Here is a 14,403-nt window from a genome sequence, read left to right as displayed (position 1 = left end):
GGGGTGGATACAAGGGGGGAGGTGGGGAACTTGAATGGGAGTAAAAGGCAGACTGTACTTGAACAATTAAAATTTTTTTAATGTAATTTTTATTTAATTCTTGTTCAAGGACAGGTTTCTGTCTTATATTCCCAACCCTGCCCACCCCCCACCCCATGTTTTAAAATTTTAAAAATCATTACAATAAAAGAATTGTATTATAAGCAAAAAAAATAAAACCCAGGTGGATGGTAAGTAGATATTCATTGCACTATTTCAATTTTTCCATATTTTGAAATTGTTCATAATAAAAAATTGGGGTAATTAAAATGCAAATTAAAAAGAAATCATTAAATAAATTAATCTAATGAAAAACTAATACTATGTTAAAATTTCAGAGTTATGTACAATTTGCTTGAAACTTACTTAACACTTTTACTTTCCTTCCACATAATAGAAAGAAACAACATAATAGCAAAACCTGAATAATTATATTCAGCAGTTGTTAAGTGTTCAAAGAGTTGCTATTATTCATTCAGAGTTGGCTCTTTATTCATTATAAAGAGTTGCTATTATTCATTAACTTCTGCCTTGCCACAGCTAATAATTCCAGGGAATAAAATGCATTCAATTAAAGCTTTGAGTGCTTTAAAATAAGATTTGGGAGTAGAAAAAATATATATAACCAGATAATAGAAGGGTGTTTTTAAAAATAAAAAGAATGGTTAAGAATGTATTCAAATATATATATATATAAATATAGAAAAATTTCTACAGTAAGAAACTATGTTTTAAAATTTAAAAAATTTACATTTTTATTACTTCATTCCATAAGTAGTCCACTTAGAGAACTCATTGGTCTATGAGGAGATTAAAGAATGAATATATATACTCCTTCAAAATAAATTCAATAAATATGGAGATGTTGTATGCCAGATAACATGTTAGGTGCTAGGAAAAGGACAATGAATAATATCTGGCTCCTACACATTTAAATATATAGGAGGAGACGGGCATTAAAGTAAACTGAAACACCTGGTCTATGCACTAGACTGAGGTAAAGGCAAAAAGTCAGCTTCATCAGGGGAGCAAGAAAAGAATTACGAGCAGAGGGTGAGAGGTGAGGCCACAAAAATTGGACTGCACTCTGTGAGCAACATAGATCTAACAAAAACTGGAAGAAGGTAATATAACAAAGCAATGAGTAGTACTAATATACAGGTTGGACTAAAGAGAAAAATTATTAGAAGCAAGAAGCAGGCAGAGTCTACAAAACTCTCAGAGACCTTGAAGTAAAAATTCTGTAAGGCACACCAAAGATAATTAATAATATTTTCATGTCTGGTACTGAGTCTTAATGAGAAACTGACATTCAGAGTAATAAAGTATCTAATATAATATCACAAATTACTATCTTTCAGAAATAGAGTGATATGGTTTTTTCTGAGGGAGTTATTCTCAAGGTCTACAAAGGAAACCCTGATTACGATGCTAAAAAAACAGAATGACTCCAAGAAGCGGGTTCCAGTGATTAGCTGTGGGTGTTGTATGTTTCGTATCAATACAAATACATATGATAAGATGATAAGGAGCCTAGAAAACAATGGAAGGAACCACATACTTCCAATTATACAACCAGTCATCACATGCAACCAATAGAATCTGAAGAAAATAAAACATTAAAAGGAAATAGAGAGAGCTAAATAAGTACTTCTTTAATGTCAGCTAAAGATGTATAATTCCTGTCCATTATATTAAAAAAAAATGTGATATTTACATTCCTTGCAAGTCCACTAAAGATCTTAAGAGAATTCGATTTTCACAATGTCAAAGGTTTAAATGGACCATACAAGAAAAATTGAACAAAGTCTATCTTAATTCTAGGTAGTATTTGCTTACTTCAAGATCAACTGAACAAAAATCCAGCACTTTTGTCCTGGAATATACAAATATAAGCCTGAAGGTGATTAATGAAAGTAATCAAAGAATCATTTTTATTAGATTTGGAAGGGCTCCTATATTTATTGTAATTCATGTTCTGAAAATTCATGACAGTAGAAACAGAAAAATGGAATGCTGCCAACGTGTATCTAATTTTCTCCCTCTTTCCCTTCCCCCCATTCTAAATCAGCCAAAACCTGTCTCAATTTTCTGCAAAAGATCACTCAAAGCAGATAGGGATTTTTGGTCAATCTGTTGTTTCATATCTTTCCTGAGGCTATGAAGCAAATTTGATTTGATTAAGCCAACTTCTGCCCTCTCAAAGCCTGAAAAAGGTGACTAGATTCTTGGTCTCCATCCCTGTTTGAACTTTTGAAATAACTGTTCCACAATAGGATTTCCCAAGAAATACGTTTTTTTCTTGGAACTTAATGTATTCCAAAAGGTCATAAGATGTCCATTGTTGTTGAATTTTTATAGATTCTGACTCTGAAAAAAATCTAAAACCATTCTGTGGGTTTTCTCATATGTGGATCCCTTATGGCATGGATCAATCCAGTTATAAAAAGGTATAATGCATTAGACTTAAACTGATAGAATAACATCAAGTAATGTCGAAGTATACAAATAATGGAAACATTGATACAATCACAGGCCTAATATAATGTATAATATATTGATGCCAAAATGATCTGTTGAATAAAAGTGCTAGCTTGGAATCTTTATCATTTTTATTTTCACTCTGAATCTTGACCCACTTAACAAAAATTGGCTCTGATCAGGCATGTTATGTAGTAATACACATTGATAAACTTTAGTTTTCTCACCTAATACTCTGAACAGAAGAATTTAATGTTTCATCCTGCACACAGCTGATGAGGGCTGCTTCTCCTTCTGGGACAGTGTGTACTGGCTGTACTACATGCACAGTCCTGAGGAGCTGGGTGGGATATGGAGACTGTGCAGCCTGCACTGTCCTCAGAACTTCTGACGGCTGGGTGACTTCCACAGGATCTTTGCTTTTCGTAGCTTTACAATGCCCCGGTTTTAGAACTGTAGTGGCTCCTCCTTTTATTCCTGGACTTGAAGATACTCTTGATCGACCTCCTTGGTTCCTGCTTGAAGTGGTTGTTGCAGACAGTGATGGATCTGAACTCTCTATGCTGGAACTTGGATCCTCATCATCTATATAAATAAGATCTTTTGGCATTTCCTTAAACTGATACACCAAGCGCTGACCTTCTACTTTGGCCAGAATACCCCTTTGGTAATAGTACCTATTCAAAACAGACAATTTCATCAATATTTTATTTAATTAAATAAATTAAAACAATACTCACCAAAAAATTTCCTAACTGTAAACTAAAGTTTAAAGTTGAAAAAAAGACATTCTAAATAAAGGGAAGTCATTTTAATTAAGATAGTGCAATGAAAACATTATTTTCTAAATATATGTAAAACACACATTTACTCACAGATAGAGCAAAGTCCTTATTACCGACTAAATCTAAAACCAATTCTTATTAGGGGATTATTGATAAAGTATGTAGATTATTCTAACCTTCATTTTTCTTTCTTCCTCTACCCTTATGTTAATCAAATCTAGTACCAACCTCAAGAAACTATTTCCCTTCCATAGCTTCCTATAACATCTCTACCAGTTTAAATTTGATTCTGTAAACCTAATTTGGTTTTCTATTTAAAATTTAATGTACAAATAGATGGGATTCAAATTTTGTCATTAACTTTAATTAAACTAGTTACCAAAAAGTAAGTTAAAAAGAAAACTGTAACTGAATACATAGTTCTAGTTTAATAAGGTTATCAAGTTACCACATCATTGCTATTTCTAATAATCTTTTCTAAATACATGCATATGTTGACATGATCACAGAAAAACTAAAAGTGAGTTGAAAAATAAAGTGATACCCTAGTTGAAAATGTCTAATATTATCCTCAAAGCAGTAATCACAACATAAGATATTACATATCACACCTGAGATTTATTTTTAAAAATGCACCCCTTACTAAGTACCTACATCACCACTATTTGTACTTTGTGCTAAATTTAAGTTTAATGGCTCAAAACATGTAAGGCCCTTGGTCAATTTACAATACTTAATGATACCTTAACACTTTCTGATCCCTTGTAAATAAAATATCTGTTGTTTGCATGAAGATCTTTTTTGGAAGGCGAGCATTTTCTGGATTGAAATAATATTTCAATATAAATGCACACTGATTTCTATAAGTAGTGTGGTTTTATCTCTTCAATAAATAAAATTCACCATTTTTAAATTCCTTAACCTTTTAGAAGTTATCTATATTTTAATGTTTAGGAAATAATATTCTTAACACAATGAACTACAAAAACTTCACATACCTGAGAGCTCTTCCCATGGTCTCATAATTCATATCAGGTTTGTTTTTGTGCTTCCCCCACAACCTGGATACTGCTTTAGAATCTACCAACTTAAAAATGCCTTTTTCTCGCTGGGTCCATTTGATATACTTAGGACAAGTAGCTTTGTCCTGGAGGAGTGCCAGTAAAAATTCCCAAAGATAAATTGTGTTTCCTGAAACAAAAGCAGTTTCTTTTAAACTCACTAAAATTTCATTTGAAAGAACACAATAGAACACAACTAAAGGTATTACGAGTTACATCTATAGTTATATAAAAATATCACAGAATTCAGTTAGTATTGACAATATAATAGTTATAATTTTTAGGGCCTAATACAGATTTTTTATTAGTTCTACATAAGATATCTCAACCAAGCAATCTTGCTAATTAGATTTGAGATGACTTAGGGAGAAAGCAATTTGAGACAATTTTCCCCCCACTTCTTTAAGAACCATTACATAAAGAAACAGTGAAAAGGCTTGTACAAAACCTTTCAATAGTTGTTCTCTTTATATTAGAGGCAGTCAATTAGCATAACAATTTTCTTCAAATTTGGGCAGCAGTTATTAAAATACTAGAACCTCAACACAATGTAATATAATGTCTAAAAACTAAAAACCTAACCTAGCTGAACTCTTCCAAGAGACTTATTATTAAATGAATGAATGGATTCTTTTAACAGATGAATGAAAATCTTTTAAATGAATTTCTTGGGCCACATTAGTACCATGCTCTTTACGGAAAGGGGCAACTGTATCTTATTAGCATGTGGCAGCAATAAGATCCATTTTAAATATGTCAAGAAAGCTGGTGGTTTCCGCTTACAATATAAAGACATTTTAAAGCAATCTGAATGTTATTTGACCTATAAGTATTACAGGAAAATTACAGTAGTACTTACCCTTCCCATCTTTGTTTTTCTTCTTCACAGATATGTTTGGTGTAGTGGCTGGGGAATCTGGTCGTGGTGGTTTAGTTTTTCTTCCTGAAAGTAAAACAGCTCTGCATATATATTTGCCCTCAAAAGTGTAAACGTGTGCACAATTTAGCTGTTAATAATTGCTATTTTGTCCTTTATCCTAAATTTCAAGTGTCAAACACTTTTCACTAAGATCATATATATTGGTCGCCTTAAGTGCTACTTACTAAAAGTAACATTGATGTGGGTTAGATCACAAACACTCTGACAATGATATTTTGGCCCATTTGTAAACATGAGGTTAAGTCTGAAACACTGCAGCTTGTCTTTGAGTTGACAACACTGACAGTGCTTTCTTAAAATTCAGGGGAATATTCCTGATTCTGATAAAACTTGGGCTAAAAAAATATGCCATATAGGTATGTCTGCTGTTGGTTACATAAAATTTTTTTAAAGATTTATTTATTTATTTATTTATTTATCTTTAGAGGGGATGGGAAGGAGAGAAGGAGAGAAATATCAATGTATGGTTGCCTCTCGTGAGTCCCCTGCTGGGAACTGGCCTGCAACCCAGGCATGTGCCCTGACTGGGAATCGAACCGTGACTGTGTGGTTCGCAGGCCGGTGCTCAATCCACTGAGCCACACCAGCCAGGGCTAAAATTTTTAAGGTAGGAAAAGTGAATTTTTATCTTTATTCTCTTCTAAATACATCTCTGCACAGTTAGTTCTCAAATACTGAAAACTTCCCCCAAATCTAGAGATATAAAAAATAAATGAGGCAAAAACTTTGGTGAACCACATAGTCAGTTTTCATTTTACTGTATATTTTAAAACATCTAATTTCTATTATTTCTGTTTACAATAAACAAATTTTATGGTTATCCTTCATCCAACCTCTAAACAAGTCCAATCCAACAGTGTTAAATTGTATTTTGTGTAGCCTTAATCTGGATCAAATAACTATCCTAAAGCCTGTAATCTTTTGCCACTTCCCTAGAACCACAATTTGTTGGCAGTGCTGCCTGTGACTTAGGTAGAAATGATAATGCTGTACAAACAGACTACCATCTAGTATGTGAGAAACAACAAATACTAAGCATGACTGGACACTTGGGTTAGTACCTCTTACCCCCAACATTCTCGAAGCTGACTCCCTCGAAGGTGAACAAGAGTCAGAAAGAAGAGGGTAAAAAATGTCACTCTTCAGGTCCCTCTTAAGATTACCAAATATATAAATATGGAACCTAGTCAGCCAGGTTCCACTTTCATCACTGCAGACATCTACAGAAAACCCATTCATGAGGCAGTTTCTTTGGGCTGATTGTGTTAATGATAACAAGTATCAGGAGACAAGAATTCAGTTAGCTCCTATCCCTCCTAACCACTCATTTTATGTTTTCTATTGATATTTACCTGTTTTTTTCCAATAGATACTATTTTCTTTATCCCATTGTTTTCCTCCACTAGTAAAAGTCATGACAGACACTACCAGTAGCCTTCCCAATATCCAGCCTTTCCATCACTTTCCTTACCATTCAGGATGGCAATATACACAGCTTTATGTGACTTATATTGTAGCTTAGTTTGGTATAAATTTTTTTTCTTTTATTGATTCTAGAGAAAGGGGAAAGGTGGACAAGGGGGAGAGAAACATCAATGTGAGACAGAAATGCCGACGGACTGCCACTTGCACACACCCCAAATGGGGACCGAACCTGCAACCCAGGCATGTGCCCTGACTGGCAATCAACAGGAGATCCTTGGGTCTGCAAGACGATGCTCCAACCATCTGAGCCACACCAGCTGGGGCAATATAAAATTTTTAATTGACAATTATTTCTTGTCATTACTTTGAAGATATCAGCCTCTACTGGGAGATTCTAAGCTGCTGATTTAATAATCAATTCCCTTTAAGTAACATACTAGTTTCTCCCTTGTTTGTTTGTTCTTTTTGCCGGGGCAGAGACTATATTTGGTGTTCTGCATTTTTACTACAGGGAATTTAGGCCTGCATTTATTTTAGTTACACTACTCAGGATTCACCGTGTTAAGACTAACATCATTATGGAATATTCTCAGTCATTACCTTTGAATATTGCCTTTTCCTTATTCTATGTAGTCTCTCTTCCTGGAGTTTTGAGTAAATGGAGACCTTTTCTTTTTTTAATTTTTTTTATTGATTGATTTTAGAAAGAGAGAGGAAGGGGGAAGAGGGAGGGAGGGGAGAAGGGTAGGAAAGGGAAGAAAGAGACAAACAAACAGAGACATCAATTTGTTGCTACACTTATTTATGCATACATTGGTTGATTCTTGTATGTGCCCTGACCAGGGATCAAACCTACAACTTTGGCATATCAGGATGATGCTCTAACCATCTGAACTACTAGGCATGGGCTAAATGGAGGCCTTTTCACTCAGTCCTCATATCACTAACTCTTTTGTATTTGTTTATTCTATATCAGATCTATTTTGGAGCTCAATGATTCTTCCTTCAGCAGTGACTACTCTTCTGTTTAACCCATATATTATGCATTCTGTTTGGTTCCTTCTCATATCAGTCTTTCATCATTAAGTAGGATACTAACTTTATACTTTTAAAAAAGCAGTTTTGAGGTATAATGGCTATACAATAAACTGCACATGTTTGAACTTGATAAGTTGTGACATACATACACATCTGCAAAACCATCACTGCATCCAAGATAATTAACATATTCTTCACCTTCAAGAGTACATTGTGCCTTTCTGTATTATTTACCTTTCCCTACCCTACCAATTCATATGTAACCAACCATTCATACTTTTTATTTTTTAATTTTTTAAATTAAGTTTATTAGGATAATGCTGGTTAATAACATTTAGAAAGTTTCAGGTGTACAATTCTATAACACATCTCCATATTGCATTGTGTGTTCACCACCCAAAATCTAGTCTCTTTCTGTCACCATATGTTTGACCTCTTCATCCTTCTACCACTCTTCTCCCTTCTAGTAACTACCATACTATTGCCTGTGTCTATGAGTTTGCTTGTTTGCCTTGGTTCATTTGTTGCTTTCTACTTTATATCCCATATATGAGTGAAATCATACAGTTCTTGTCCTTTTCTATGTAACGTTTCACTTAGCATGATACTCTCAAGATCTATTCATGCTGTCACAAATGGCCACATTCATTTTTAGATGACTAAGTAGTTTTCTATTATATAAATGGACCACTTCTTCTTTATCCAATCATCTGTCAAAGAACACGTAGGTTATCTCCATATCTTGGCTATTGTGAATAATGTTGCAATGAACATAGGGATACATATATTTTTATGGATAAATGTTTTCACATTTTTGAGTTGATATGCAAAACAGGAATTGTTGGGTCATGTGGTAACTCTATTCTTCACTTTTGAGGAATCTTCTTACTGTTTTCCATAGCTGCTGTATGAATTTACATTTCCACAAGCAGTACACTTGGGTTCCTTTTTCTCCACATTATCCAACACTTGTTATCTTTTGTCTTTCTGATGACTGCCATTCTAATAGGTGAGAAGTGGTATTGCACTAGGTTTTGATTTACATTTTCTTGATGATTAGTGATGCTGAGCGTCTTTTCATGTACCTGATGGCCATCTGTACATCTTTAGAAAACTGTCTACTCAGGTCCTCTGTCCATTTTTTAATCAGATTTTTGTGGGGTTTTTTTTTTTGCTATTGAATTGTTTGAATTCCTTACATAGTCTGGCTAATAATTCCTTTTTATTTCCCTCTAAATAAAGAGCTTCTTCTTAAAAAATTTTATTTATTTTAGACAGAAGGGGAGGGAGGGAGAAAGAGGGAAAGAAACATCACTGTGTGGTTGCCTCTCACATGACCCTACTGGGGACCTGACTTGGTCAGCAACCCAGGCATGTGCCCTGTCTGGGAATCTAACCAGCGACCCTTTGGTTCACAGGCTGGCGCTCAATCCACTGAGCCACACCAGTTAGGGCTATTAATTCCTCTTTAGATACATGATTTGCAAATATTTTCTACCATTCCATAGATTGCCTTTTCATTTTGTTGACTGCTTCTTTTGACGTGCAGAATATTTTTAGTTTAATGTAGTATCACATATTTATTTTGGCTTTTGATTGTGCTTTTTCTGTCATATCCAAAAAAATGTTGCCTAGCAGCTTCTATTATTCTATCTCCACTAGAAAAGGAAGTACTACCTGGTATCTTTTAAGTCTTATTCTTTGACAATGTTTTTTAATTCTTTTGCTTTAATAATTGCAAACACATTCATTGAACATATCTATTTGATAATTCTGTTATCTGAAGTTTTAAAGAATTAACTCTAGGGTTTTCTATGCTGCTTCTCATTCAAGAAGTGTCTGCAGCATATATCCTGTAACACTAAAACATGACTTCACCTTCAACAGGGTTTTATTTGAGGAAATCCCATGCAGCCTTGCTTAAATGCATGATTTGTCAGAACAGTTTTACAAGAACTTCTGCCTGGTGTCACAATGTTATTGCCTGGGCTTTCCTTTATGTAAATTACTTGGTTGTGAATTCCTAAAGACAGTGACAATTTAAAATCTAGTTGTAAACCTAGGTTAAGGCTAGGGTAGGATTATGAATTTCCAAAGGAAGAATTTCTCCACTCAGAGCTGCAGCTAAGAAATACAAGCTTCGTGATATCTGTCTGTGATAATGGGCAATTGTTTTTCTTCTGAGGTAATAGCCTTTCAAGGACCCCAGTTATATACTGAGGTCTTTGTCCAATATCCCATACTGCACTGGACTCAGTCTTAAGCATCTGCCTCTACAAGAGCAATAAAACCCAAAGCCGCCTGGATAGCAAGATCGATACATCCTTCACAGCCCTTCAGAGCTGCTGCAGTTTCAACTCATTCATACTGTTTTCATTTTCCTCTTCATTTTTAACTCTGGGAATTTCTCCTACTTTTACATGAAGTTAGGTTACTTGGTGGCTGGTATTGATGCCATTAACCAAGATATTAAACTCAAAATACTAAACAAGCTGGAGTAGAATCAGAATGCAATACAATGGAAAGAGTGTTAGACTTTAAAATGTAAGAATGGTCTTAATTTGTGAAAAGTTGAAAATTCCCTTTAATACATTCTAACATTTTCCTCTTCAATTATTCACTTGCTGATGTCAACTCATAATTTTCCCACTAGAATATTATACTGGAATCTATATCTACATCTGTGGTTTTCAAACTATGTCCTATGAGAGGAAGCTGACCTGCTCCTATTCCCAAGCTCTTTCTCAGTATGGATAAAAGACTGAGGCTTTAAAAAGTTGTAAAATACCTTTTCTGTAAGATCAAATATTTTAAACATGTAAATAATTGAACTTCTTACAAAAGAAATCTAATATGAAGGAATACATCTTATGTTTTGTGTCCTCAATTTCTTATATAAGTTTTAAGTGATATAGAAATATCCTTAAACAAAATTTATAGACTTGTTTTTTTCCCTAAACAAATTAATTACCCACCTTTCTTTCTCTTAGGTTGTTCTGGTGAGGAGGCTCCTGGTGAGTGTGCATCTTGAACCTGCTGAGTTTCCATCACTTCAGGAATCCCATCTAATGTGACGGATACATGCGTGATTGGGGTAACAATGTCATCTTCAGATGAACTAAAAATATTATTATCTAACGGAAATAAAATTGACTAATTATCATCAACTTTGTATTATAAATCAAAATAATTTCGTAAAATAATTTCCTGTTTCTAGGAAGAATAAAGTAGAAATAAAATCTTAAAATTTGATCCTTGCTTTGTATTTCAAATCAGATACCCTAAATCAATCCAGGCTTGACTGAACTATTTCAATGTCTCCCTTAGTTGACTTCCTATCGCCAGTCTCTCTCCTCTCTCTTCCCCATTCTTCACATTGCTGCTAAAGTGATTCTCTAAAAACTAAGTCTGATCTGACCACATTCCTCTCTATAAAAACTTTCCACCTGAAAATTAAAAAGAAAAAATAAAATGGACATATCTTTCCACAGTTTATAGGACAGAAAAGATAAGAACAACCCAAACTCCCCAGCATGCCATGTAAAGCTTCCACAGTCTGGATCAAATCTACCTTCCAATCTTAATCTCCACTCAGCTATACCAAAGCATGTTTACATACAACACTTCATTCTTTTTTACAGGTCTGTCTTTGGCTCAATTCTTTTCTTCTACTTTGAATACCCTTTTCTGTCTCCTCTACCCATTTAAAACTTATTTGTCATTTACAGCCCAGGTCAAAACACTCCCTCCATAAAGCGTGTGTCTGATGCTGTCAGCTAGAGTACTCTCTCCTCCCAGAAAATGTTGTTGTACCTGTAATGGCTTTTACTTTTAGTTTTTACAATTATTTACATAAATAACTGTTTTCAAAATTTAATTGTAAGACTGAGGAAAGAGGTTGTATCCATTCACTTGTATAATACTACTGTCTAATGCACTGGTATGCATAGAAAATATTCCATAAATATCATGAGTTGATTTAGTATTAATTAAATTTTAGTTTAGCTACTTTCTTGTTAGAAAAGCCCAAAGGAGAACATGCATTTAAAAGCAGGTAAGAATGTCTGCGGCATGAGGAGAAGCCTGCCCACATGCTGCGGTGGCTCCTTGGAGAACTTAATGGGATGGAGGTGGTGAAATAAAATGGGGCTGATAGAAAGCTTGACTGAGAAAATAGATTTATAGGAACCTCCTTACTGAGGCCTTGGCAACGGGAGTTTGAAGTTTCACCATTCCCCTTGGACCCTTGCTAATGTCTGTATCATCAGTCACCCCTGACCTCAAACCCCTCAGTTTCCCCCTTCCCTTGAAATAAAAGAAGCCTGAATTCTGTACTTTCTCAAGATGTTTTTTTTTTAAGATTTTATTTATTTATTTATCTTTAGAGGGGAAGGAGAGAGGGAGAGAAACATCAATGTATGGTTGCCTTTCATGAGTCCCCTGCTGGGAGTGGGCCTGCCGGGAACCGGCCTGCAACCCAGGCATGTGCCGTGACTGGGAATCGAATCAAGATGGTTCTTTAGGACACTAGTCCCCATCTTCTCACTCACTGGCTTTCCAAATAAAGTTGCTTTCCTTGCTCCCTCTGCCTGCCCTCCCCCCACAATAAATGAATAAAAGCAGACCAAATGGGGCAGTGAACTTTATGCCATGAAGTGCTAGAAAACTTTTAAATAGATATTTCCCATTCACTAATGAAGATCTACAAAAATCACTACGTAATAATAGTTTGGGCCCTAAGTACCCTAATCCTTCTACCAGTAAGGTTAAGATAAGAAATTCTCTATAATTTGCCCTTTGACAACTATATAAATTACTTTTTTATTCCTAAAGGTTTCACTCTCTAATTTCTTTTAAAAAGTCTTGTTTAATTGAACACTTTTGCAAAAGCTTGTCAAGCACTAATACTCTTGGAACAAAAAAGTATAAAATACGGTGTTGAGTCTCTCTATATTTACCATTTAATAGAGAGAGATGGCAAGAATAATTGTCAAAATATATAAACATGAATAATCACTAACACAAAACTACTCACTCATTCGTTTTTCATCCAGCATAGAGCCCGGAGAATCCATATTGAGGAGTGCCTCAGCAGCCTCAATAGTTTCAATTGTTTCATCTTCATTATGACAGGAAGCTTCAACTATAATATATTTAAAGAAAAAACAGAATTAGTATAAAATGACTGGGTTGATTTTATTAGGTCCCTTTCAGTTCTAACACTGATCCCAACACTCTTGGAATGAACTAGGGTCTCTGTTAATCTCTGACTCTTCTTCCATTCCTCTATAGCTGGATTGCCGCCATCTCCAAAAAGATTTAGTCATAGTTACATTATTAGAATCTAAACACCCTTTGGTAATTCTGGTGCCGATCTTTTCTAGTATGTACTGTAGAACACTAATTCTCCTACTATGGACTATGCCTTGTCTAAGTTTTTTTCTTAATGTTTGAAATACACTAAGATGTAAATGAACATTTAAAAATGTTTTGATATCACAGCCTTGACCAGTGGGGCTCAGTTGGTTAGGTGTATCCCACAAACTGAAAGGTCACTGGTTGGATTTCCAGTGAGAGAACATGCCTGGGTTTAGGGTTCATCTCCAGCAGGGTGCATATAAAAGGCAACCAATTGATTTTTCTCTTTTGCACCAATGTTTCTCTCCCCTTTCTTTCTCCCTTCCCTTCGCTCTAAAAATAAGCAAATAAAATCTTAAAAATAATTTTTTAATAGCACAACCTTCTTTCAAATAAAACTTTATGTGGGCTCTGGCTGGTGTGGCTCAGTGTGGACTGAGTGCTAGCATGGGAAACAAAGGGTCAACGGCTTGATTCCCAGTCAGGGCACATGAGAGGCAACCTCACACACATATTGCTCTCCCTTTCTTTCTGCCTCCCTTCCCCTCTCTCTAAAAGTAAATAAATAAAATCTTTTAAAAAAAACCTTACATGAAACTCCAACGTATAAATGGATGAAAGTGGTATTTTATCATTATACATTTATTTTATAAGTTCAAATTTATATCAAACAGTATGTCAATGATAAAAATGAAAGCGTTTTGATGAACTTGAAAATTTGAAATCAGGTGTTATAGATAACAGCTGCAGTTATCAACATAACATAAGCCTCAAATTAATAAAAATAATTTGATCTTTTCATTATTGAAAATTTCAAACAAAATCAAAATTATTAAACATAATATAATGAATTCTTACATATCCATTCTCAGCATCAACCATTATCAACACATAGCCAATCATCTCTTATCTATACACCACTCAATGGCCTCAAGGTTTATTTTGAAGAAATCCAAGATAGCATATTTTATCTCTAAATATTTTAGTATATTTCTAAAAGATAAGGAATCTAGCACAATACTATTATCATACTAAATTAGTAACAATATTAACAGCAATTCTTAATATCATCTGCAGTCCTAGTTAGGATTCATGTACAGTTTATAAAGTGTTCTATTCCCATCTCTTTCTTCCCCTTCAGTGTCCCCCAAATCCAGTACTCTTCCCACTCTTACTGTAGACCAAGGAGGGCTACTACAAGGTTCTTTGCTTTCTCTAGACATTGCTCAAACAAGGAAGGAAGTGTTAAAGCTGGAAGGTAAGAAAGGAGAGCGAG

At 34.6% G+C, this 14,403-nt stretch overlaps 1 protein-coding gene across 5 annotated transcripts in view; it reads right to left on the bottom strand.

The window, feature by feature from the left end:
* ELF1 (E74 like ETS transcription factor 1) overlaps positions 1-14,403 on the bottom strand; it is a 138,022-nt gene that overhangs the window by 9,256 nt on the left and 114,363 nt on the right. For 4 of the 5 annotated variants that reach the window (XM_037060436.1, XM_037060445.1, XM_037060430.1 and 1 more), the window contains exons 4-8: positions 12,805-12,912; positions 10,745-10,903; positions 5,226-5,309; positions 4,304-4,496; positions 2,748-3,197 (exon numbers count right to left, since the gene is read on the bottom strand). In XM_037060436.1, coding sequence (XP_036916331.1) covers positions 2,748-3,197; positions 4,304-4,496; positions 5,226-5,309; positions 10,745-10,903; positions 12,805-12,912 — 994 coding nt within the window. The remainder of the gene's footprint in view (positions 1-2,747; positions 3,198-4,303; positions 4,497-5,225; positions 5,310-10,744; positions 10,904-12,804; positions 12,913-14,403) is intronic. The other variant, XM_037060455.1, reaches the window with a different exon arrangement.

Source organism: Sturnira hondurensis, unplaced genomic scaffold, assembly GCF_014824575.4.
Source record: "Sturnira hondurensis isolate 20B ecotype Veracruz unplaced genomic scaffold, ASM1482457v3 Scaffold0001074, whole genome shotgun sequence".
In the NCBI taxonomy this organism is placed as follows: Eukaryota; Metazoa; Chordata; class Mammalia; order Chiroptera; family Phyllostomidae; genus Sturnira; species Sturnira hondurensis.
Note: the sequence above shows the minus strand (reverse complement) of the source record. Positions and strands in the feature narration are given on the sequence as shown.